This window comes from Leiobunum rupestre, chromosome 9 (assembly GCF_980474605.1).
Source record: "Leiobunum rupestre chromosome 9, qqLeiRupe1.1.hap1, whole genome shotgun sequence".
NCBI lineage: Eukaryota > Metazoa > Arthropoda > Arachnida > Opiliones > Sclerosomatidae > Leiobunum > Leiobunum rupestre.
The window spans coordinates 46,541,734-46,567,763 of NC_143392.1; the positions used below are offsets into that span (position 1 = coordinate 46,541,734).

The following is a 26,030-nucleotide window of genomic DNA, read 5'->3' on the forward strand; positions in this document are numbered from 1 at the left end:
GCCTCGCTGATGCGTACAACAAAGGATCCAGAGCTCGACATGGCCTCGCATCTATCGTCCCTGCAGGCGTTGTGGACCGATAGACTTAAGAAGGCGAAGAAATAAGATGATGTATCTTTCGATTAGTCGATTATCTTCGCTTGTATCTTTGAGTCGGTGCCACAAGCTGAGTTTCAGGATTTTGGAATGCTGTGGGACACCTTCCCCGAAGAAAAGCAGTTGGTAACTGAATTCGAGAAAATGCTGTTTGGCCGTGCTAACCGAGATGGCAACGCCATTGGAAAGTCATCCGGACTTTTTACTAGATGAGTCCAAAGGGGATTCAACAACGTACCAAAGACGTCGGTAACCGAGAGTGACAAGAAAAGAAGGAACGACGCAAATATCCGGAATGTTTCAATTGCTCTATCAAATGTCACCAAGGGAAAAGTTGCAATGGGCATTAGTTTTGCCATGGCAACCGAAAATGTTTTTGAAAACTGAGTATGTATATTATAACATGGGAATCTGAGCACTTCTAAGGGTCCCCCCTGTAAAAAATAATAATAATAATTGTAATTGTAATTAAAATTATTAATTTTGATCAAATTCAAACAACTAAATTCCATTTTATTCATTTTGATAAAATTCATTTATTATCTTCGATTTGGCGATTAGTTGGCAAATACAACTTTTTTATCTTTATAATTCGCTTTTCTCCATTTTTACCGATTCTGATAAATTTTTACATATTTTGATCAAATTGACCAAAATTCATCAATATACCATAAAATGTATTTCATTTGTCAATTTTGATCTATTTTTTTTAGGTTTTGAAATTTTTCATAGGGGGGAGGTACCCTTAGAAGTGCTCAAATTCCCATGTTATTGTCAATGGGAAAATATACATACTGTGTTGTCAAACACATTTTCGGTTGCCATGGCAAAACTAATGCCCATTGCAACTTTTCCCTTGGTGAGATTTCATGTTACCATAAGGTCTAGATATCCAGCTAGTTTCAACAAAATCGGTGATAATCACCTAGGGTAGTCTCCTCGTTTGCATCAATAGATTCCAGCATTGCTATCTTGGCTAAAGAGAGAGTCACTAATATAACCAAGCCTTATCCACATTTTAATTTTCTTTAAATTTAAATGTGTCTTGGTTTATCGATATGTTTTCCAAAATTCCATTTTAATAATCAGTGGCGGACTGGGTCTCATATTTTTTGTTGCTAGGAGACTAAGGGTCCCAGCTTTAACAACTATAACGCTACCATGTTTACGGAGGCTCACTTCATGTACGGTCCATGGGATCCACGCCATCGGGGGTGTCAATTTTGTATAGTTAAGGTAGGCCCAGGGGGTTGATATTGAACCATCCTTGTCGACGCCACTGCAGAGCGTTATAGTTGAGCACGATTAAAAAAAAAACAATATCGAGCCTTCAACCGAATTTCGACCCGGCATAACTGCGAATAATTTTGGTTGTCATTTGACATCAGGCCAGTGGCCTACCTCGGAAGGACCATGGACTAATTAATGTACTTCGCACATTAAAACATTAAAACAAACGTTTTACAAATTGAGCCAGTCCCAGGTTTTTTCCAGCTGCTGAGCTACATTTGTATTTTCCCTTCCCTCGCCCCTTTTCCTTCTTCCCCGGTTATCATTAGTTAGTTAGTTCCTAACTCCGCCGCCAGAGCGCACATTTAACAATCGCCTGAAGCAAATATTTGGGAACGGGGCGTCCCTGTGTGAAGTATATTAATTAGTCCATGGAAGGACTAGTACGAGTGGTATTTGCCCTTGCCCTTCTGGTCGCGTGTTTTTTAAACTGACGCTAAGCTCTAAAATTTATACAAACGCCGGCGTACGCCGCCGCTGCCGGTCATTTTGGCCACGCCGAAAACGCCGCCGCCGTAGGCCTAAACGCCGGCGTAAGCCGCCAACGCCGGTATATTTCGGGTCAAACGCCACCGCCGACCCATATCAGATCGGCGCAGGCCTCTAGTCACATCGCTAAAGACTATCTGAAACCAAAGGATGCATCTAAGAGTGAAGATGATGTTGAATGCAGCAGTAAAGGTAGCAGCATCGGCGGCGGTGGTCTCTTTGCGGCAAATGGCTTGGTTGCCCACTCATCGTCAAAAAAAGCTTGGTATTTTTACTCCGGGGCCACGCAGCATGCGACAAAGTACATAAGATTCCGGAATTTTGATACGCCAGTGAATGTCCAGGTTGGAAATAGAGCTGTGATGACTGCAGATGGGGAAGCAACCTGGCCGTTCTTTTCCGCGCCAGGAAGCGAAGACGCTGAAAATTCATTCATAATCTCTGGCACACAAAAAGTATCGCCAATAATGTTTTTTCCTTGAAGAGCGCAGTTATCAGAAACAAGGACTTGGCATTACAAGCTACAGCAACGTCTTGTGGCTTATACGAGAAGCAGAAGGGAAACAAGTTTTACGTCTAGCCGGCTAGATCGAGAGTCTCTTCCGTCTCGATATCACATTGAAACAGCCGGATAACATGGCATGCCTCGCCACAGATCCGAAGAACGGAAGCAAGGCGCATGGGTCAACAAGACAAGCGTCACGTAGCAGCTACGCTGAAGAGACTTGGCTACGAGGTTGTCGAGTCAAAGATCAAAATATGCTGCGAAGGCTGTGTCTATGGAGAGTTGACGAGGCAGAGTTTTGGCACCCGGGCAGGGAAATTTACGAAGCCAGGAGAGCGTATCGATTAACATATTTGGAAACTGTTTCCGTTTCCATCCATGCAGGGAAAGAGCTACTATTTGTTTATCAAGGATGAATATTTAGGCCTGAGAGTCGTATATATTCTATAGAGCTGTTCACTGTAACGGTGCAGTGTACGTAAACGAGGAATTTCGACAACTGACAACGCAAGAGCGCCTAAATCACCGAAAGACAATGCCATACTCACCTGAACGGAACGGAGTAGCCAAGCTTGAAAATCGCATGGTCATGAAATTCGACCGAGCGATGTTGCATGCCAATCCAGATTTGCCACCGAAGTTATGGGCTGAAGCGGTGAATATCAAAACGCACATTCTAAACCGCACGGCACCAACACGTATGCAAGAAAGGCACCATACGAGCTATGGACTGGGAAGCCGAATCCATCCATCAAGCTTCTCAAAATAATTGGAGCAGAATGTTACGAACATAAAGAGGAAGAATTTGGGAAAGAAGGCGTACAAAGGAGTACTCGTTGGATTTGAAGATATCGGATCTACGTTCCTGAACTCAACGACGTCTTACGGTCTCGCGATGTCCAGTTCAATCCTGTTAGACGCGTCATGGACATCTATTTTCCTAGTTTATCAGAAGATGATGTTTCCAGCCTGGGCAAGTAGTTGGAGAATTCCCACGGTCCGGAATCAAACGATTGTATCTCGGAATCCGATGCAGGTGATCCGTCGAATCGCATGATGACGTGACATCCCGGATCCGTCAAATCACATGATGACGTAACTCCCAGATCCGTCGAATCGCATGATGACGTGACTGTGAGAACCGTTGAATCGCATGATGACGTGACTCCAAGATCCGTTGAATCACATGATGAGGTGCCTCCCAGATCCGTCGAATCACATGATGACTAGACACCCAGATCCGTCGAATCGCATGATGACGTGACTCCCAGATCCGTTGAATCACATGATGACGTGTAGGGCTCGGTGTCGGTAAACTTTTAACCGTAACTAAGACACAAACGAATTTTTTCGAAAAATATTTCTTTGAATAAAAATGTTGTTAATATTTTTCGATCAATTTTATTTGTATAATTTGATTAATACGTATATTTTTTTAAATAAAGTTATCTTTTGATGTAATTATTAGCAAATATGTTCAATAGTTTTTTTCTTAGTTCAACTATTATCCAATAATCTAAAATTCACCTAAGGTTTTTTTTCAACCAAAAAATTAAATTATTCTATCACTTTTTGGCCAAAACTTTATTTGATTATCTTCCGTGAGTTTTCCTTTATTTATAGTTGGTAATATTTAAAAAATTCATATTTATCAATTACCGGAAAAAAAATCTTTAGACTTTTGGTTTCTTATCGTACTAAAAAAAACGATTTTTAAAACTTATGCGCAAGGTAGTTGAAATAAATATTTCACGTTTAATTGTTGGGATTAACCATGGCTGAAACGTATGGGGCGTCAAACCGGAAAAAACTAAATAACATTTCTAGAAATATTTTAAAACTTCTAGTATAGGAATATTTTCAAACTCTAAGAATATTTTCAAACTCTAGGAATATTTTCAAACTCTAGGAATATTTTCAAACTCTAGGAATATTTTCAAACTCTAGGAATATTTTCAAACTCTATCAATTTTAAGAATCCTTTATATTTTAAAAGACTTTCTATAGATATTTTAAAGCGTTTCCTAGTTATTTTAAGAGAGACGTTTCCTACATATTTTACGGACATAGAATATTTTTCGGCAAAACGCGGGACAGAAAGCAGCGCTTGTAGTTTCCAATCGGAGAGTTGAGTGTGAACACTGTAAAGGCGAACTATGATGGTACTTGTACCGTTGATGGGGTGGTTCTTGTACCATTGATGGGATGGTACTTGTACCATTGATGGGATGGTTCTTATACCGTTAATGGGATGGTTCTTGTACCGTTAATGGGGTGGTTCTTGTACCATTGATGGGATGGTTCTTGTACCATTGATGGGATGGTTCTTGTACCGTTGATGGGATGGTTCTTGTACCGTTAATAGATTGGTTCTTGTACCATTGATGGGATGGTACTTGTTACATTGCAGGGATGGTTCTTGTACCGTTGATGGAGAGGTACTTGTACCGTTGATGATAAGCCTCCACTGAAAGATCTAGTGTCCGAATCTGCATCCTTCAATAAGCGATCTGATTTACGGGTATCCTCTGGAAAACCTGGTCTCCTAATTCCTAATTGAACTCGGATGCTTGAGCTCTACGTGTTCTCGCCTCAAGAAAATTTATGGTCAACGGTACAAGTACCACTCCATCAACGGTACAAGTACCATCTCATCATAACTAGCCTTTACAGTGTTCACACTCAACTCTCCGATTGGAAACTACAAGCGCTGCTTTCTCTCCCGCGTTTTGCCGAAAAATTTTCTATGTCCGTAAAATATGTAGGAAACGTCTCTCTTAAAATAACTAGGAAACGCTTTAAAATATATAGGATTTTAAAATTGATAGGTAATTTTAAAATATTCCTAGAGTTTGAAAATATTTCTAGAGTTTGAAAATATTCCTAGAAGTTTGAAAATATTCCTAGAAGTTTGAAAATATTCCTAGAATTGTTAAAATATTCCTAGAAATGTTATTTAGTTTTTCCGGTTTGGCGCCCCATATATAAGCCAATAAATAATATAACAATAATAACCAGCGGCAACTTTTAGGAGTGTATACAGTAGCGTAACTAGGAACTCCGGGGCCCCCCTTGAAAAACGACTCGGGGCCCTTTTAAAAAGCATCAATTTCAATCATAAACGTTTGGGGGCCCCCTAGTTCTCGGGGGCCCCCCGCGCCGCGAGGTCTGCGGGGGCGCTATTTACGCCACTGAGTGTATATCGTATAGCTTTGCTGTGTGCAACCGACACCTGTTTTCTTTGAAGGACTATGAAGAACTCCTTTCTACGTGTAACTTATTTGTCTACGACAACGTCTGCTACTGTTGACATTATCTATACGCACACTATGGAAGTTAAGCGTAGAAAAAATTAACTTGGGAGAAAATGAGTAAACTTGTAAGACTATAACTCCTATATTTATTCACCCTACACGTTTACTAGTCCTTACTTATGTTGTCTATTAAGGAAGTAAAATTTCCATAGCTTACTAAAAGGATATTATTTCAGAAGTGGAGGAAGAAACGTAATTAGCCTTTTCAGTTTACATAGAGCCACATAGTGGCAAATTCGAGAAGCTCATGAAATGCTGGATTTTCGTCTGCTAAGCAGACGATTTTTCCATAAAGCGTCTGCTTAGCAGACGAAAATCCAGCAGTTTATGAGCTTCTTGCATTTGCCACTACGTGGCTCTATGTAAACTGAAAAGGCTGATTATTGAAAGTGCGAGACTTGTCCCCGGGTGCTTGTAAGGACTGGTCACTCAATCGCGTTGTGGGGGCATTGAGGACCAAAAATGCCCATCTCACTGAAACGTCGCCCCGTATTTTAGTAAACTGCGCAAACGACACAGGTTATATTGCGCTCTGGCCAGATGTCTGTAGACTTCCGCGGCCCAGATTAGAAAGGGAATTTTATGACCAACTTTATCCATTTTGTTAAAATAAAATGTATTTCACCGTTTCATTAGTCAGCATTGACACTTCAGTTTATTTCGTGATTTATCTATCCATCCTTTTCGGAATTAAGTGTAAGATACTAGCAGCACCAGATGAAAACATAGTTATATTATTTGCTAAACCATGGTTTTTATTATAAAAAATAGTTAAAGTAGTTCACTATTATCCATGGGTAGACTAATACGAGTTTTTCATTAGTGTTTTATTACATTTTAGTCGGGGTATATCACAACTGGAACAACAAATATGATTGATTAACGAAGAAATATGGTCTATATTTCCAGAAAAAAACAATTTGCTTTTTTTCGGTAAATATTTAATTCGTAAATATTTCGAAGAGTTATAATTTGATCTTATTTCTCTTAAAAAAAACAAGTGTGTACAAATTTATTTAAATAAAAGTTCATATCGGCTTCATGATAAAAAAATACATTCGGGGAAAGTAAGGCGGCGGTGAATTTATTGCGATCAAGATAATGTTTTTTTTTCAAACTATATAATTAGTTGATAAACAAACTCGAGATTTTACCGTTAAATTATCTGGAAGTTTTCCGATTAATCATGGTTAACTGAATTTACCGGTTGAAACGATCAGAAAAATCCGAGCCCTAATGACGTGACTGCGAGATCCGTCAAATCGCATCATGACGTGACTCCCAGATCCGTCGAATCGTATGATGACGTGACTGCGAGATCCGTCGAATCGCATGATGACGTGACTCCCAGATCCGTCTAATCACATGATGACGTGACTCCCAGATCCGTTGAATCACATGATGACGTGACTCCCAGATCCGTCTAATCACATGATGACGTGACTCCCAGATCCGTTGAATCACATGATGACGTGACTCCCAGATCCGTTGAATCGCATGATGACATCTAACCCGGTCACCTGAATTTATTGCTTCAAAAGTCGCTTGTTGACTTAGGCCTAAGGTGGTGTCTTGGGTATTAGCCTAGCTGATTATTGATCCGTAGAATAGCATGATGACGTGATTCTCAGATCCATAAAATCACATGATGACGTGATTCCCAGATCAGTCGTATCGCATTAGGAGTATTCCTTATTTGTGATGCATTACCACAATCTGCCAGGGAAGCTCGTTCAATCTTAAGTCAGAAGAATAGAAGAAAACGATTTCCGACGAGCTGGAATCCACGAAGAAGCTGAACATCATCGCATACGAAAATGTTTTTATCGAGGGCGAGTGTTGATGATTGATGATTACGAAAGAATACTTTTATAATGAATATTTCATAAAAAAACCCATCCACGTAACGATGTTTTTTCCAAGGTTATGTCAGCTTAAAACTTGCCTTGTTTTTGTTGTATAGTTTAAATAATCGTTATTAGAGATGGTCGGGTTAGAATGCCTTGTAAGTTTGTGAGCAATTGATGCCACGCCAACCAACAGCTCCCTCGTGGTATGTTTTGTTAGATAATTAAAAGAATAATCCACTTTGCCAAAACCCAAGTCACAACGTTAGGCCCAAGTCTTCTAGAGACTTTAAATTCCTTTAAATCAGGTGGTCAGGTTACAATGCTTATCTAGTTACTTATAATATTAAATACTTACTAGAAATTTTCAGTCTCTGAGGCATTATGGTAAAATTATTTTTTACAACTTAATTTGAGCAAAAGTAACACTTACTAATCTATGATTCATATTTTTTAAATAGGCTATGATTTCTCTAAACTTACTATAATTGCTAACACAAAAAAATTATTTGAACACAATAAAATAAAACTCTCAGGGGAAAATACCGAACGACGTAAGAGTTTTCGAAAGTTTTTTTTCCCAGAAAAAAAGTTGGAATCGAACCAACTGTATTTGGCTAGCAACGCCGTTATATTGTGTTTTTTATTAAACATTCTTAATTTTTATTAACAATAAAGTCCTTCTATTTATTAGATTGATTCTTAAAGGATACAAACAGCCATTAAAAGATTCCGACATTTATGATTTGAGGTCTGATTTACAGGCTGCAGAAACTCATAAACATCTAGATAAATATACCATCTCAACACAAACTCAAGAAAATGAAAACAAAGAAAGGTAAATAAAAATGTATCTGTGGGCTAATGTTCATGTTTTCTCTTTTGGAATATCAGTTTCATACACGGAATATATTCTGGGTAAGGGTATAAATTAAATAAAGCCAGTAACGGCTTGTTCTGTAGGATCGATATCGTTTTGGAAGCCCATCCAATTTCGATTATTTAATGAGAATGGTTGAGATTTTAAAATATCTGCCGTATATTTGCAACGGGTCATGCGCGGCGCTGTTCAAGTCATAGTCTCTTGAATTCAACACGTTCACCGTCTTCAGACTAAGCGTCAAATTTTAAAAGAAAATTATAGATTGAACAAAAGTAAATAAAATAATGAAAATCACACGCGGTAAAATCTTTTATTCTCCAGTTGAACTGAGAAATTGCCGGAGCTACTCGTTGAATGCAAAATTTAAATATTTAACGTTGCAGATATGATTGTAAGAAAGGAAGAGTATTTGAGGAGTTTTATTTGGAGCCCGAAGTTGCTTTAAAAATAAATTGATTTTATGAAATAAAAATTGAGATAATAGTATTTCTACTATCAAAATGGTAATTTTGGTTCTCTACATTTGCTTAAAATGATTAAAAAAAATTCAAAACTATTTTCAGTGAAAGTGGTAAATTTGAAAAAAATCTTCCAGTTCACGAGGATCAATCGCTACAAAGCCGCGGAAACTTTACAACTATGCTCATCAAAATCTTTGGACCAGATCTCATATTTCCCTGTACTATTCAACTAATTGCCGAACTACTCAATTTCGCGGCTCCAATTTTAATGGCGTAAGTATTGTTTTTTAAAATACCTTATTAGTTTACGCGTTGAAACTGCCTTTACGGATTTTTTAAGAAATAAGTACTGATCTTTGTTACCTAAGACCATTTTAGGCAATGGTTCAAATCTATACCTGGTTTAATTTTATACTCATTCTGTGCCTGAATCATTATGTAGGCCTTGTTGTAGAGAGTCGAGGAATACGTTTCAAACTACCAACTAAAGGTTGCCCAAGAGAGTTCCCTCGCAAACCAATAACTCATCCTAGGCTTTCATCATTTTGACAGAAGAAATTAATTTTTCTTTTCCTTAATTTTTATACTGGTTGAAATTATTTTTAAATGAATTTTTTTCTCTAATCCTCTTTTTAAGGCTGTTTAAAATATTTTAAGAAAAAGGTTATAATAAGATTTTAATGCATTTTTAGAATATGCCTTATTTAATGTTAAATCAATCAGAAGTTGATCGTACAAAGTGAACGCAAGAAAACATTTGAGAGTTTAGATTATAAACATTTAAGGCAGCTTTCAAAGACTTGGCTCATGTCGCTAAAGAACTAGATTTTTTTATGTTGCGCGAACAAATAAGCGCTCCTTTATAGATCTGGGGTGAAAATTTTGGATTTAACTAATTCTTATTCACAACATCTTTATTTTTTCTAAATAGATATTTAATGGAGTACGCGTCGAGCGAGGAACCAATCTGGAAAGGTGTGTTCTACGCAATTCTGCTTTTTCTTTTGGAGGTCATGAAGCTTTTATTGACCGAATTTCGTATTAAACGTTGTGTTGATTTGTCGTCTCGTTTGCGTTCATCTCTTACGACCGCCATCTACAAAAAAGTAGGTTTAGCATTTACTCAAAATATTGTGACTTAGGCAATTCGGAAAGCGCGATGCAGTTGTAGTAGTAGTAACACTCAAGTCGAGCGATATCATTTAATACGAGGTTGTTCTGACTAAGTAAAATTCGTAAAAATTATTTGAATTGTGAAATCAAGGACACAGTCACTTCTATACAAAAGCCAGTAACATCAAAACTGTATATCTTCAAGGTGCTATAATTAGTAGCGGGACTAGTTTTTCATGGGTCCTGTGCAAAGTTGGTTTTTCGTACTGAATTCGCTGGCATAAAATTTATTGATTCGTCATAATTCACATTTTACCGATTGTATATTTAAAAGATAATACTGTAAAATTGGTGAAGAATTCTTACCTTGTATTTGACCTTTAATATTTGTTTTTAAGAGACAGTGGATACTGAACGAGTAAGAAACATTCTTAGAGCAACAGTACTATTTAGACGGGACAAAAAACTTATTCCAAAGTATAAATAACAAGGAGAATGTATTTTGCTTGGTGTATATTTGTATATTTTATACGTGGATATATTAAGATTAGAAACAGTTCCAAATAATTCATAGCGACCCCGAGATGTTCCATAAGGAGATTTCCTAAATTACTCTATTGGTGAACCAAGAATGTATTTATTAATTGTAAGGGAGAATAACTATTTGTTAATTTGGGACGATTTCTAGCGTTGATCCCGGATCCATCCCCTTACGCTCGAACAGGAAAGCTCCTTCCCGTTAAAAACCAAACCAGCCCTGTATCTCGTTGTTACTGATGTCTTCCGACGTGATTAAAGATCGAGACGATGGCGGTCCCCGAATTTTCTCAAAATAGATATTATCTTTAATATTATCTTCAATGAGCCTAAAACGAAGCTCCTTTATAGTCCATGGTAATAAATTATATGGAATTGGCATACAGCTTTAAAAGCGGATATACTTGAAGTAACCGATTTGGTGATAGTAAAAATAATTTCTAAAAATCTTAGTTATTCCGACTGTGTTTCTAATTTAACAAACTGCTATCAAGATTGTTTATGAATTATGGTATTTGAAATGGTTTGGGTCCAATTGCGCAGTTTTCTTTTGCGCAGTTTCCATTTGCGCACTTCCCTCTTTCCACAGCTACTTATTTGCGCAGTTTGTCACTTGCGCCAATAACCATTTGCGCGATTTTCTGTTGGCGCGGTTTTCCTGTTTCCGCAGTTTTCCTGTATGCGCGGTTTCCCGTTTTCGCGGTTTCCGTTTGCACTGTTTTTCATTTGCGTGGTTTATCATTTGCGCGGATTTCCCATTTGCGAGGATTTTCATGCCTTAAATATTCATTATGAAGCCTTTTTTCCTTGACAAAAGGGTTATTTCTGGCAGATAATTTTTAACATTACCTTGTTTATCATCCAGCTGAACTTCAGTTTAATGTCCGATCGCGCTGTGAATACCAAAAATTTTCAAGTTTTGCGCAAATGATAAACCGTGCCAATGAAATCTATCTGTGCAAGTGAAAAAATGCGCATATGAAAAATGCGCAAATGAAAAACGCGTTTATGGAAAACTGCGGAAATGGGATACTGCGCAAATGGAAAACCATGAAATTGAATATGCGGTAATGGGAACTGCGCAAAGGGGAACTGCGCAGTTGGCCCATTACCATCTGAAATACTGCGGTACAATGTACACCGTTATCTGGCAAATCTAGCGTAAAAATATGGAAAAATGGTTTAAGCTTGGGTGCTAAAGGCAGTACAGATACGATTTCGTTTGGTTTTTGTTTACGGTTTTAGCTCCCAAGCAAAACCCATAAACACTGATAAATTTTAAAAATATGAAAGAGAGACTACGCCTCTTAATATCCTGGTGCCGCTTTTGATAAAACTAGTTAATTATGTAGTTCGCTAAAACTATTTCTGGGAGATTGAATTACAATAAGGATTATATAAAAACTACCGACGTCCCTTGAAGATTTGTGATGAATGCATGACATCACGATAATCAACATTTATTTGTTAATGGAAAATGATAGATGGCACACTACATTCTGCAAATCTTACATTTTTATCATTGTTATAAACATTTTCATGATGTACCATAACGATTTAACGATTAGTTTCGACAGCAAGATATGAGCCCCGGATCTGTTCGCAACGAAATTTCAAATACTTGTTGTTTGTTTTGAAGGCCCATTTATGTTCGCCCTTGGCTTCTGGGCCCTTTGCACTTGAGCTTGTGACACCTTCCTGGATACAGCACTAGTCAAAAGTGATGATAGTTTTCGATTGTTCATTTTGACTTTCTTTCCAAACCCTTCCTATAGATATACGCCAGTAGTTAGGGGCCCTATACCTACACACGTGGTGGGCGCACTCACGTCCCCTCTCACCTGCAGATGCGTGTCGGGAGGAGCTCGTTTCTTCCCCGCACGCATGTGCGCCGCGTGTTCAACGAGGGGTGCCAACCACAATCATGTGAAAACTAATGAGGTCAATTACCTGTCAATCATTCAAACTTAAAGCAGACCACCATTCTCACCTTGTAATTTATCTAATATTTCTACATGAAATATCTACCTGTTTACCAATTTAGTGATTTATTCACCAAAATATACGTGAGGCCAACGTGTAGCTGAGCACCATTCCAAATTAGTAAAATATCTACTATGGGTAGACCAATCTAATGATATATATTCTATATTAATACAAAGAAAACAAGTGTAGTGGAACACTTCATTGACAAAGTGTTTAAAATACAACTTTACACGTTGAAACAACGTAACAATCTTTATCAACACGAGATTTAAACGATAAATAATAAATATCATCCTAATATACACGTGCTCGTGCTACCTGGGCTTAAACCAAGCTTACATAGTACATCCTGTAGGTGTTTCGACTCATATTTCCGGTGTAAGTGGATGGCGAGTGCTAAAGGAACTGGTGTAACGTATGACCTGGACCAAATGAAACTTAAAAGAGCGTTTGCTAATTCTTAAGATTTAGTTTTCGTTTGCACTCAGTCAAATTCACATGTAATTTAACCGAAAAACGCAATTAGCGTTTCTGAAAAATCTTCCTCCCATCACCATATTATTCCTTAACTTCTCGGATAGCAATTACTTTCTAAACCCTATAATCGAAAATCTTCTCAAGGAATCTTTCATCCGGTTCTCACAATTCGAATTTTTGTTTCCTTGGCGTGGGCTTCTGTTTTATCATAACATATTTTAGTTGTTATGTTTTCCATTGTGCCTATGAAAAGGTATATCTGGTATCTGGTATTTATACACTTGTTCTAAACAGATAAAAAACTTCGTCCCCCTTTATTTTTTCTGCTCAGATAAAATCTGTTAGTCTTATCTGAATATTTTAACTGGTAAGTTTTTATTTTAAAATTACGATAATCAAACCAGTTATCTGCTACAGATTATAGAATAATATTATAAGTAAATGAACATTTTTAGAGAAAGGCTCTCGTTCAGAGTTTGATGGAATTCCTTCCTAGGACCCTACGCGGTAAACACAACCTTCCATAAACCTTTAGGAGACGACCCGAGGTGTAACACACCGATTTGGTTCAAAATCGGGGGTTTGGTAGACCTTCTTGTAAGTTGATAAACCCTAAAGGGAAATGTCTCCATAGGCAACCGTTTTGCCAAGGCAACCAAAAATGTTTTAACCACACAAAATGAAAATTTTCCCATTGAATATAACATGGGAATCTGACCAATTTTAGGGTACCCCCTGTAAAAAAATTGAAACTTTTTAAAATGCTAAAAATAGAAAATATAAATAAAAAATAATACAAAAGTTTGAAATTGATTAAAATTTTTACAGAGGGTACCCTTATAATTGGTCAGATTCCCATGTTATATTCAACGGGAAAATTTCCTATTTGTTTTGTCAAAAACATTTTTGGTTGCCATGCCAAACGGTTGCCTATGGAGACATTTCCCTTTATGGTGTTTCAAGTAACATGAAGGTCTACCAAACCCCCGAGTTTGATCAAAAGCGGTGAGTTACACCTCGGGTCGTCTCCTGTCAGTGGCTAAGACAACTAGTGATCCCTAATTACTTATTGTCATTATGGGGCCCTGGAGATTTACGTTTTCAAAAAATGTTATATTTTAAAGCCCCTCCTTTTTCCAAGGGGCCCAATGCGCGCGTCTACTACGCTTAGGCGTAAAATCGCCCATGGGCTCTTTCACCCTTGTATAATATTTTGTAAAGTAAATTCGCCAGCGAATCAAGGTATAATTATTTTATTTAAATACTTGAAAATATTCATTGTTTCCACCAATTTTTAAGGCATAATATGGTGGATATCGTTTCGGGCTTTAGAGAACGCCTTTTGGCAGTAACTACGTCACTACCCATTGAAAACATTCTTTCGGCAGGCACGGATGAACCAGGGATTGCGGGCCATCATCGCCACTTGTTTATACTCCGGCTCGTGAATCTATAACAGAACCATTACGACCACAATTAAACTTCAAAATGAAACGTCTCACCTTCCACCACTGTAAGATATCAGCATGAGGGTGCGCAACGTCAGATCTCAAGTACTGAAGTATTTCAGCTCCTTTCTGCCACTTCTTCCCTCTTTTGGGATACAAAGCCAAAATGTCCGCATTGTCCGACGTTGAGGGTAGTGCATTTTCAGCAATGTCTGGGGTTTGGTCATCTTCGTAAGTTGTTGTAAAAACGGTGACAACAGCATTTTTAACTTTCCTACATATGCTTTTATTAAAATGATCTTTAATCCATTCTAGTTTTAGAGTCGGGTTCATAGCTAAAAAAAACAATTTAAGTGAAATCTAGTTATTTCCAGGAGTACGTCAGCATACCCATGACCAGTTTGATTGGAGTACTTAAAGTATTAGGATATTTTATACAAGGCCTTGGCGCAAACGTGTCTTAAGGGGAAAAGCCGGTTAAGTAAACCAGATATAGGTTCAATCGGATATTTCTATTTGGATAAGTGTCATCGGACCAACTGTTATCTGCGCATGATTAAAAAAGAGGGTTCATCCGATTAGGAAATCGATGAAAAAAACTAGGTCTATTCATATAAATTAACAGATAACAGATAGCTATTGGAAGCACTACCTATGAAGCAAATAATGTTCTTTTTTCTCACCCTGAGGTTATTAAAATTTACTCCCGATCTTCAATCTTATTTCCAAATTCTTTTTCATTAGTCAAAGTTTTTTTTCAAATATGATTTTAACGGACTTGTTAACTTCGAAATGGAAAACTTACAGCGAACTCTACTATTTACGTTTTTAGATATTTTTTGGAACGCTTCTACCTTACCTATCTTAACCGGACTGTGACGATCCATTGAAGTGGTAGTACTCCCAAAATCCCTGCGACGAGTCAAACGGTTTGTTGCTTCCGCCGTAACCAGATTTGCCTTTAAACATATTATTCGGTGGACATAAAAGCCCCATTTGTCTTTGCGATCTGTGCACTTTTGTAATGTGCTATCTCTGATTTCAACCAAACTATATTTTTTCCTTCGTTTTTTTTAAAGTTCAAAGACGATGTCTTAGTTTTACTGGTTGTTGGATTATCTGCATCATCTTCCGAATCCTTTTGGTTGACGTATTTAAGCCAACAGTTGTGTTATCATATGTTATGCTATCACGATGTTGTTTTTCTCCTATTGGGAATCTTGACGTGATAAACCAGCTTTTAAAAAACTGTGGTTCCCTATCTTAACATTCGTTGTTCTTTTATTTTCTAAGCGTTTCTCACAAATAAAACACACGTCCATCGTAACGCTGTTATAGAAACTAATTGCGAGGAAAATAGTGGCTTACTTTACCCCGGACTTAGAGATATTGAACCTATACAGGGTGCTACCAATTAGTAAAATCTACATTTGAGGGCTGGTTCTTTGGGTCCTGAAATGCTTGGTTTCAGTGTTTTAGGCCCAAATCAATGAAACAGTAATGTGAAGTTCGTTGTTCCACCTTGAACCCAATTGTTTCCATTTATTATCAGTGCTTTTATAACGGAGAAGCGATAAACACAATCGTTAATGACAAATGTTCATTATTGAACTAGCAGAAGTGTGCTAAATCCTTCAAAGATTTTATAAATGCCAAGTTCCATAATTTCAAAGAATCGAGTTTAATCGAAACTGTTAAACAAAGTAAGAATTTTTTTAAAGCAAATTACACGAGGCTTACGCCAATTAAATGTTTTTCCCCATTGTGTGCTAAGATAGTGCTTCAATTGAGGTTTTTAACGTCAATAACCAGCAGAGTGATGACATGACTTGAAGCAATAAATAAAATATGAAAGTAATTTATTTATAAAAAAAATGTTATGACCAATTTTATTGAACTGCTTAGGGAACCGGACCTTAGTGACACAGTTAAATGAGCTCCAGGCGAGTACATATACTTTACAATAAAAAACAAGGCAGGTTCTTATCTGACATAACCTTTGAAAAAAAAATAGTAACGTCGATGGTTTTTTTAACATACACATAAAAAGTCTTTTATCGGAATCTTTAACAGCTTCTTATTTTAGAAAGCTCACAAGGGCGAGATAAGATAGCTAAGGAAACGGAAAGGTTATTTTACTGTGGAAGACTTGTTAGTGTTTAATACGTGAAATGGTTCTTGAGGATGCATACAATTGCTTCCATTTAGTAATTATTTGTTTTCTTAATAGTGAAACGATTATGACCATATCTGATGTCATTAATAGACTTGAGTATTAAGCGTCATAAGTCCTACAATGGCTTTATTAACACTGATATGAAGTTTTTAAAGAATCGACGTAAGTGTAAATTACTTAGAATTGAAGTTAAAACTGAAAATTTCTGTTTAACTTAAATCATTTTAAAAATGGTTCAAAATGGTCATCTCCGGCACTTTAACAGGGACGAGCTCGTTGTAAAAACGTTTCTCCAACTCTACTTTCAACTATTCCTACTGTGTTGCGGATAGTTTCAGAGCCATCAATTATGCGTTGTCGTCAACATCCCAAACTTATGTCTTGTAAACTTAGTCTAAAATAAGGTGGAGCTCCATCGTGCAGAAACCACATACACCTTCTCGTTTCTAACGACTAGTCTTCGAGTAGCTCAAGCTAATTATTTTGAAGAAATTTTAAATATGCCTGACCAATCAACTTAGGCGGAAGGAAAAAAAATAACACCAAATCGGTCACAAACGATACAACAGCAAACATTAAGACACTAGATGATATCTAACACTAGTCCCGTGCGGATTATCTTAACCGTATACCGTCACAAAAAAAAAATAATTTATTCGGCTGTTAAAAGAATTCTTGACTAGTGGAGGCATAATATTTAAACAAGCCACTTGGAAAAGTCAACTCGACTAAAAAAGTCTGCGTCATTCAGAGCTTGAACTTTTTGAAGGTGACACGAGTGAAATTAATGACCATGCCGAATTCACCAAAACAAACCGTGATTTACACCCAATCATTTCCCAGCTCGCCATGTTCTTGTTCCAGGATCGTTTCCGACAATGGAAAGACCCTGAAGTAAATAGGGTTTAAATTCAATTTAATAAAGTAACTTACTTAAATAAATCTTAGACGAATCATATCGAATATCATTAAAAAAAAACTAGTTGAATCAAATTGATGTAAGTACCTGATCCTCAAGGTCTTCTGCATTTTCTCTTGAGTTTGTCCTGGTTGAATTGGTCCATGTTATTTCAAGCGTCTCTCAACAGCGGCCAATATTCGTGATCTGGTAACGGTCTTTTAGGGAACTGTAATCTTTCTATAATCTTTCCCTAAGCACATTGGTACATTGTTGGTGTATTTTTTCTTCCGTCTATGCTAAATGATCAGACTTTACGCAAATTAAACTGTATCAGAACCATTTCGTGTCTTGCTCAGTGTCCTTAACTCTCGTATCTCTCTTTTTTCGCTTTCCAAAATAAGAAGCGCTATCCCAGCATCCACTGGAGAAAATACTTTGAATTCACAGTGGCCTAGTGCAAGTTGCTTATTTCCAAAATTTCTGACCATGTTTAACAGTGTCGATGATATTCGATTCTTCGGAATAATGGAACTTGGCATTCATAAAATAATTGTAGAATTTAGCCCACTTCTGCTAGTTCAATAATGAACTTTTGGCATTTGCTATTATGTTTATTGCATCACCATTAAAACACAAATGAATAATTAATGGAAACAATAACGTTTACTGGCTATATTGCTGCTTTGATGCCAGGATTTTGTGGGCCTAAAACTCTGAAACGAAACATTTTAGGACTCATGTTCATAAAACAGTTTCGACGCATTATCACCCATAAAACACGCCTTAAATTTTGTGCCATTCTTTTCCGTAACACCCTCTATATACGCGAGTTGTGTTAAATCACAAAAGCCGTTCAGTTGACCAAATCTTTAAGTAACAAGTTTTTTAGCATGTGTGATAAATCATAAGGCTACATGATAACGAAATTATGTGATTAACCTGTTAAATAATATAATCTACGACATATTTACTGATATTTTAAAAAAAGCGTTTTAATATAAGCGAATAAATATTCAGCAGAACATAAGAATAATTTTTCGAAAAAAACCATAGTAATTAACAAAAGATACCTAACAATTACAGTTTTCGCGTAATTAAGAAAAACTTAAAATATAACCAATGACAGATATTTGTAGAGAAGTTTTACTCGTATATCAAACGTGACAAAATTACCAAAAGTGTGTTTGTTCCTATACTTTCCATTGCTTAAGATTTATTGAGTGCTACAATCGAGATATACCACATAGAAGGATAGGTTAGGGTGGACGATGCGTACCCTTCCTGGTTTGCTCTTTCGTGTTTTGTATTAAAACGTTATTAGATTTCGGTTGCGTATCCGTCGATTGGAAAATATTGTACAAACCAGCTAGCATTAACCAATTCTTCCTTAGCTCTCGAAGCTTCCGCCAGACGACATTATTTCTACTCTTGAGCTTCATACCCTCCCTCATGCCCCTCAAAATTTTATTTTTAAAATTCATTTGAAAAACGATAACATTATCACACTTAAAATTATAATGTAGTACACAATTTTATTGAGTTTTTCTTGTGTCGAATCTTTCCTATTTCCAAAGCTCAATTGACTATACTATTCTTACATTTCGGATGTAAGTGTAGGTGTAAGCATGCCAATTCGATAACCGGTATTTGCAACCCACGAGTTAGTTTCAAAAACACAAAATTTGGTAAATGCGTAAAAAATTAAAGTTTATTTAATCGAAACGATTCCTTGCAGGCTTTGAAGCTCTCAAGCACTGGGAGGCGGAATATTAATACCGGAGAACTTCTGAACTGTATGGCTGTCGACTCGTATAGTTTCCGGTTATTTATTATGTACGCTTATCACTTCGTGGCGTTACCTTTTACCATCATAATCGCAACTGTGTTTTTGTGGAATCTACTCGGAGTGTCGGCTTTAGTGGCACTCGCTTTCGTGACGCTTACGCTGCCTTTTAATTTACTGATCGCAAAATGGAAGAAGCAACTGCAGGTAGGGTCAAAGGTTTTAAAAAAGAATCACACTTCTATAAATTGAAAAATCCATAATAACGTCATAAGTGATATCTGAAAATTAGCACGGCATTAATCATAAAGATATAAAACAGATCATCAACTTGCAAATAAAACTAAGAGAAATTAAGAGAATAATAAAAACCCAAGGCACCACGATGCCATATAGCGAATTTTAAGGCCATTTAATCAGGTGGCAGGGTTAAACTGCGTAAGAGAGTGGGGGATAGCCCTTCATGTTTAGTATAAACCGTTTGTCTCACCAATTTATATAGAAACGGAATCCGAAAATTTTGCGGGAAAATCCTTTTAACTAGTGAGGTGAAAACTAGTTAACCCTACGCAGAAGGAGTAGCTCCGAGTCTTCACCCAGTGGCACGAGCTAGGGTCGTACCTGGTTACTCTTGCTTACCACTTCGCCACCCCACCTTTACGCCCTACTTCCGTCTCTAGGCCTTATAGCTTAGAACATTTGTTTTGTTCGCTAGTCGGTTTTCGCTTGGAATGCCTAACTGTCGAAGATTCGTACGGTTTCCTTAAAAAAAAGTTTTGTATATCGATTTTCAATATATAAATTGTTATAAATATTCAATAACTGTAACAGATATACACTTTTCTTGAATTTGTTTAATCGTATTATTTTCAATACATTTTTCTAGCAAAAGAAAATGGCTTGTTCAGATAAACGTATTCAATTAATGAACGAAGTCTTGAGTGGGATTCGAATCCTAAAAATGTACGCCTGGGAAAAATCATTTCAGCAACAGGTTCAATCACTGAGGGATAAAGAAATAATATATATAAAGAAAATTAACTTTCTTCAAGCAATCTATATATCCGCCTTTTCTACTACACCAGCTTTGGTAAATCACTTTAAATATGTTTTAATCGCAATCTCCTTTAATTAAATTAACGCACTTCCTTATCTATGGTTCGAAAAAACGATTTTCTTACAGACTGCGGATTATTTTTTTATTTCTAAGTTTATGTATGTTATTTTCCTGATAATTGTTCAAGTAAAATTAAATTTGGTAGGCCTAAAGCTCAACTTACTTTCGACTTTGTTTAGCGCGTTTAAAAATTCATTTCAAGCGGGTGACAGGGAACATATAATACAATACATTACCTTACGTTACCTTACGTTATCTAACGTTACCTTACGTTATCTAACGTTACCTTACGTTACCCTACGTTACCTTACGTTATATATTATATATTATAGATGATATATGACAGATGAGATATGAGACCTTAGACCTTAGACCCTATACGTTAGACATTAGACACTAGACCTTAGACCTTATACCTTAGACCGTATACGTTAGACCCTAGACACTAGACCTTAGACACTAGACCCAAGACCCTGGACCCTAGACCCTAGACCCGAGACCCGAGACCTTAGACACTAGACACTAGACCTTAAACACTAGACACTAGACCTTAGACACTAGACCCTAGACCCTAGACCCGAGACATTAGATTTTAGATTAGAATTAATTTTTGTTTGTGGGGGGCTCTACTATTATATGAATAGTAATTGTTAAAGCAACGAGGTTCGCACGGCATTTGACTCACTCTTTACACTAAATTTAAAAATAATGTTACATCTTTACGTAGAAAACCTTAGAAAGCTCCTTCTTGTATTCTAAAGAAATACTAATAATTGAGTATTTATAGGCTTATATTAACTTCCCGTAATGCGCATAGTTGACCGTGGTGTTTTAAAAATGCAATTAAATTTCATGAGTCTCCTAACAATCTCTGAAAGTCATGTATTCAATAACCCAGAAACCACCATAGGCCAAAACATCAACATGACGCACGTTTTTATCCTTTTTTTTAAAGCATGTGGCAAACATACAATGCAAAGGACGATAATGGCCAGCCATCCATGCCACGTGAGCCAATAGCTCATTACACTTATTACGGTATAAGTTTCCATACAAGGCGACATTTAACACAAACAGGTCTAAATTTTATATTATCGGCAAATGTTTGTTATTTTTCATTTAAAAAATTATTTTCACGCTTTCTATTTCTCAAGCAATTAATATAGTTAACTTTTTATGTTTTCACAGGTGTCGTTCCTATGTTTCGTGGCATTTGCTTATTCGGAAGAATCGGAGCTGTTTACTCCAATAACCGTGTTTGTTTCCTTGCGTCTCTTCACTATTCTCAGTTTTCCTATATCCGCAATTCCAGAAGTAATGAATGCTGTAATAATGGTAAATATTTCATTTTAACAGAAAATCTTTTTACAAAAATAAGTGTGAAATGCTTTCGAAGGTATTTGTTTCTTTGGGAAGAATCAATAAAGTTCTCGGCGGTGAAGTGCTGACGCCATACGTTCAAAAAGAGAGGATACACAATGGAGATGGCATAAAAGGAGGTACTTGTGCTCGTATAGTTAAAATAAATAAATTAATAACCCAATACTTCGTAATATTGTGTTTCTAGTTGTTGAAGTTGTGAATGGTGTCTTTTCGTGGGATAAAAATCTCGAGCCCGTCTTGAAAAATATTAATTTGGCAGTCCCCAAAGGAGCGCTGGTGGCAGTCGTCGGCAAAGTTGCGTCCGGAAAGTCTTCGTTGGTGTCGGCCATTTTGGGTGAAATGGACAAATTAGACGGAGAAGTTATAGTTCAGGTTGATTTATAAATACGAAATATTAAAATTCTTTATTGGATCCAACGAGGGAATGCAGCTTCGGTGCTGAACACTTTTCCGCCAGGTTCTTCCTTAGAGGAATGCCTATTCTTCTTATAAATAGTTGTAAATATTTGTTCATAGGCTTATATGAAAATTTTATTGAAGGTGTTACAACCTTTAAGACTAAACTTGCCTATGACCCTTATTCGATGACAAGAATTTTCGTGGTGCGTATCAAATCAGAGAGAGGGGGCACGGGTGTAGACAAAGGGTAATTCTGGGTCCAGACCTCCCCCTTGGGCCTGCCTTTGACTGAACTAAATTTCCACCCCCTTCTCGACACCTCTTAAAGACCAAGGATCACCCCTCTTTGCCAAAAAAGGGTTCAAACATCGTTTTTACTTCCCCCTCGTAGCCCCTCTATTGTTGCGACGGTCAACCCGTTCCTCGGAATTCACTGTTTGAAAGGATTATCTCCAGGGTTTTATTTTTTGCCTTAGGAAGAAGAGAAAATGCTCACTTTAACGCGTAAACTGCCAACCTATCTTTGTAGCCCGGGAAAAACTTGATAAAATACGCGAAAAAGATGATTAGTCCATAATTAAAAGGGATAATAAAGCTAAATCCTAAACAAATTTGAAGAAATTAAAAAAATTACTACTAACTCGTACCCAATAGGTCTTCGAGCAAAAATTCGCGAAACTCGGATCAAATAGATCTTCGAGTAATAAACTAAATTAAAATTAAATAAAATAGCCAGAAATTCCAACGGTAGACCGGTTTCGTTCTATTTGAACTCATCAGTACCGTGCGGAAAATCTGGCTGGCGACTGTCAAATCTAAAGGAGAAACTAAGCCTAAACATTAAAAATTTCAAAACGCGTTGCATATAGCAACGGAAAGCCAAAAAGGGGGGAGTGTGGTGGAGAATAGAATATACGATAAGTGAGGTTAGAAGAAACCACCTATGGACTGTGAGAAGGATGATAAAATACGCGTATTTTATCATCCTTCTCACAGTCCATAGGTGGTTTCTTCTAACCCTACTTATCGGGAAAAACTTACCTTACCTCCGTAAATGTGTTTAAAACGCGATCTTGGAAAATACTTCTTTTCACTTCGAAATTTTGGTGTTGGAAATAATAAATAGAAGTTTACAAAGGACATCGCACTTCTTCTATGGGATTTGGCTTTCGACCGATTTTTCCCCAATTGAAACATGTTGTTGGGCTTGATCAAAGGAGCAAAATTGTCCATTGCCATTTTTTCCTAGCTCCTATAGTTTGGCCAGTAGCAGCGGTCAAAAGTGGACGAAACTTAGTGTAGTCTATTTGTTAAAAGAAGTCTCGGCCCATCGCTTAGCGCTCTATGTTTGCGCGTCGCTAGTCCAGGCTCACTATCAATAGAGGTTTCTTGCCGAAATTCCGGGTGCTTTCCAAAACCGAGCGTCGTACTTTGGTTTCGTTAAAGTTACGAGAAAAGAAATAATGAAGTAGAGGTGTAAAAATCTTGGCAAGAAAACTCTATTGATAGTGAGCACGGACTAGCGACGCGCGAGCGTAGAGCGCTAACCGATGGGCCGTGACTCCTTTTAACAAATAGACTATACTAAGTTTTGTCCACTTTTGACCGCTAGTACTAGACAAACTATAAGAGCTACGGAAAAAAGGCAAGGGTCAATTTTGCTCCTTTGATCAAGCTTAGCAACATGTCAATTTTGAAAAAAATCTGTCGAAAGCCAAATCCCATAGAATAAGTGCGATGTCCTTACATTGGAATTAAATCATGTTAATACTCAGAACTTCAAACGATTAAAAGCTTATTACGGTGATTAAACTTATAACAGATATTAAACTTATTACAGCAATTAAAGTTATTTCAGCTTTTAATCTAACTACAGCGATTTAACTTACTACAGCGATTAAGCTTATTATAACGATTAGATTGTATTAAATTAAAAACAAATATAAATTTTAATTCTTATTTAATTACATTTATGACCAACGGGGTTTGGGTAAACAAACTAATACGCGAAAGACCTTATACAATCAATTCGAACGACAGGTGGCTAGCTGCAAAGTTTTCGCAATAGGGATGGAAAAATTTACCAAAGGGACAAGAACTAATTCAGGAAAAACTTGGCACCCGGAACTAAGTGACAAAAGTTTTCCGATGAGAAACCACCTATATTGGGCGATGAATAATTGCGGGAGGAACCCAAACGTTTTACAGAAACCAATATTGAACTAATTGAACACTTCCGTAATGTTCATACCAATTATTTCAAAGTTGCGAAATGCAAATATAAAGTCATTATCGACGAAAAAGCTGCCACGATATTAGAAAATTATATCCGGAAAAGTACAATCTTTAAAAATCCTATCGACTTCGTAAATTCAAGAGACACTTTCTATAACGAATCCTTCAACAACACTTGCTTAATATACTTAGACAAAGGTGACGTACAAATTTTAAAATGGTTTAGCCGTTTTAGATTAGAATAACCTTGTCGGAATATTAAAAAACCAACAACAGGCTTCGGGAAATCAATATTATTATACAAAAATACTTTTGAATTAGTTGAAAGTTTATGGAAAACGATAATAATTATAAATAAAAGAAAGTTAATATGTGAAATTCATTACGTGTACAATTTTATTGAAAATAAGTATTTCGCTTATTATTAAAATTTCTAGGCCTAATACTCACGTTTTAAATAAATATCCTTAAAAAGACGTGAAATGAGCCTAATCGCTGTAATAAGTTTTTAATCGTTGTAAGTTTGAAGTTCTGTGTATTAAACATGAAATAATTCCAATGAAATTTGTAAACTTTTATTTATTATTTCCAACACATAAAAAATTCCAAGTGAAATTAAGTATTATCGCGTTTTAGTCACATTTACAGAGGTAAGGTCAGTTTTTCTTGAGCTCTAATGTCTTACGTGCTACAAACATAGGCTGGCAGTTTACGCGTAAAAGTGGGCATTTTCTCTTCTTCCTAAGGCAATAAATAAAACCCTGGAGATAATCCATTCAAAACATGAAGTCCGAGGAACGGGTCGACCGTCGCAACAATAGAGGGGCTACGACGGGGAAGTAAAATTAATGTTTGAACCCTTTTTTTTCAAAAAGAGGGGTGAACCTTGGCCTTAAACATCCACATACTTTGAGCCCCCACCCTTGATGAATTTCTGGCTACGCCACTGCGATGGGGTGACATAAAATGGAAAGGCATCCGGAGTGGTTTGAAATCAAAATGCAAACCCTTTGTCTATAATGATCCCTGGTTATTAATTCGTATTTTGATCCGTATTGATTGTTACCGTACATTAGGCAACAGTGGGGGAATTGACTTTGCCTTCGATCGACATGGTCTAGAATCTATAAACACGAAAAATGGCGCTTCTGTTGTTAGGGTTACGTGACAGCTAGTCGGCGAGCTGCGAATTTAACAATGTCTCTATGGGATCGCTGTCAGCCGATGGAATGTTAATGAAAGTCCCACAACCTTTTGGGGTACATTCCTTTGTTTATTGAGCCACGGAAGGCGGTAGCCAAATTTGTGCTTGGGTGGTAGGAAGGGATAACCGATGGTCATTTGAGGTAGATAATTAATTAATAATTAATTACATGAGGCCCTAAAGCTATTTAACTTTAAGGCATTATAATCAATTTTAATTAAGGCATGGAAGGTCACCAGCTGACTTGAGCCTAAGGTGGTGCCTTAATATTATTATTATTATTATGCAAAATTTAATAACTTTATTAAGCGGAGGTTTTAATCAATGATTGGATTATACCGCTAAGAAATTTAATACTTTTAACATTCAGATTAATTTCGTATTAC

General features: G+C 36.9%; 2 protein-coding genes across 2 annotated transcripts in view; one reads left to right on the forward strand and one right to left on the reverse strand.

Moving 5' to 3' along the window:
• Nucleotides 1-265: 265 nt before the first annotated feature.
• Nucleotides 266-26,030, forward strand: part of LOC149928548 (ATP-binding cassette sub-family C member 3-like) — a 35,294-nt gene continuing 9,529 nt past the window's right edge. The window contains exons 1-10 of the mRNA XM_090157913.1: nucleotides 266-345; nucleotides 1,976-2,176; nucleotides 8,236-8,379; nucleotides 8,988-9,158; nucleotides 9,817-9,991; nucleotides 19,259-19,513; nucleotides 20,193-20,396; nucleotides 21,612-21,758; nucleotides 21,820-21,922; nucleotides 21,991-22,178. Coding sequence (XP_090014039.1) covers nucleotides 266-345; nucleotides 1,976-2,176; nucleotides 8,236-8,379; nucleotides 8,988-9,158; nucleotides 9,817-9,991; nucleotides 19,259-19,513; nucleotides 20,193-20,396; nucleotides 21,612-21,758; nucleotides 21,820-21,922; nucleotides 21,991-22,178 — 1,668 coding nt within the window. The remainder of the gene's footprint in view (nucleotides 346-1,975; nucleotides 2,177-8,235; nucleotides 8,380-8,987; nucleotides 9,159-9,816; nucleotides 9,992-19,258; nucleotides 19,514-20,192; nucleotides 20,397-21,611; nucleotides 21,759-21,819; nucleotides 21,923-21,990; nucleotides 22,179-26,030) is intronic.
• On the reverse strand, nucleotides 14,359-14,804 carry LOC149928549 (uncharacterized). The gene is made up of 2 exons (XM_090159272.1): nucleotides 14,501-14,804; nucleotides 14,359-14,448 (listed from the first exon to the last, which is right to left on the reverse strand). The coding sequence occupies exons 1-2, from the start codon at nucleotides 14,777-14,779 to the stop codon at nucleotides 14,359-14,361; spliced, it is 369 nt and encodes a 122-aa protein (XP_090015398.1). The 5' UTR covers nucleotides 14,780-14,804.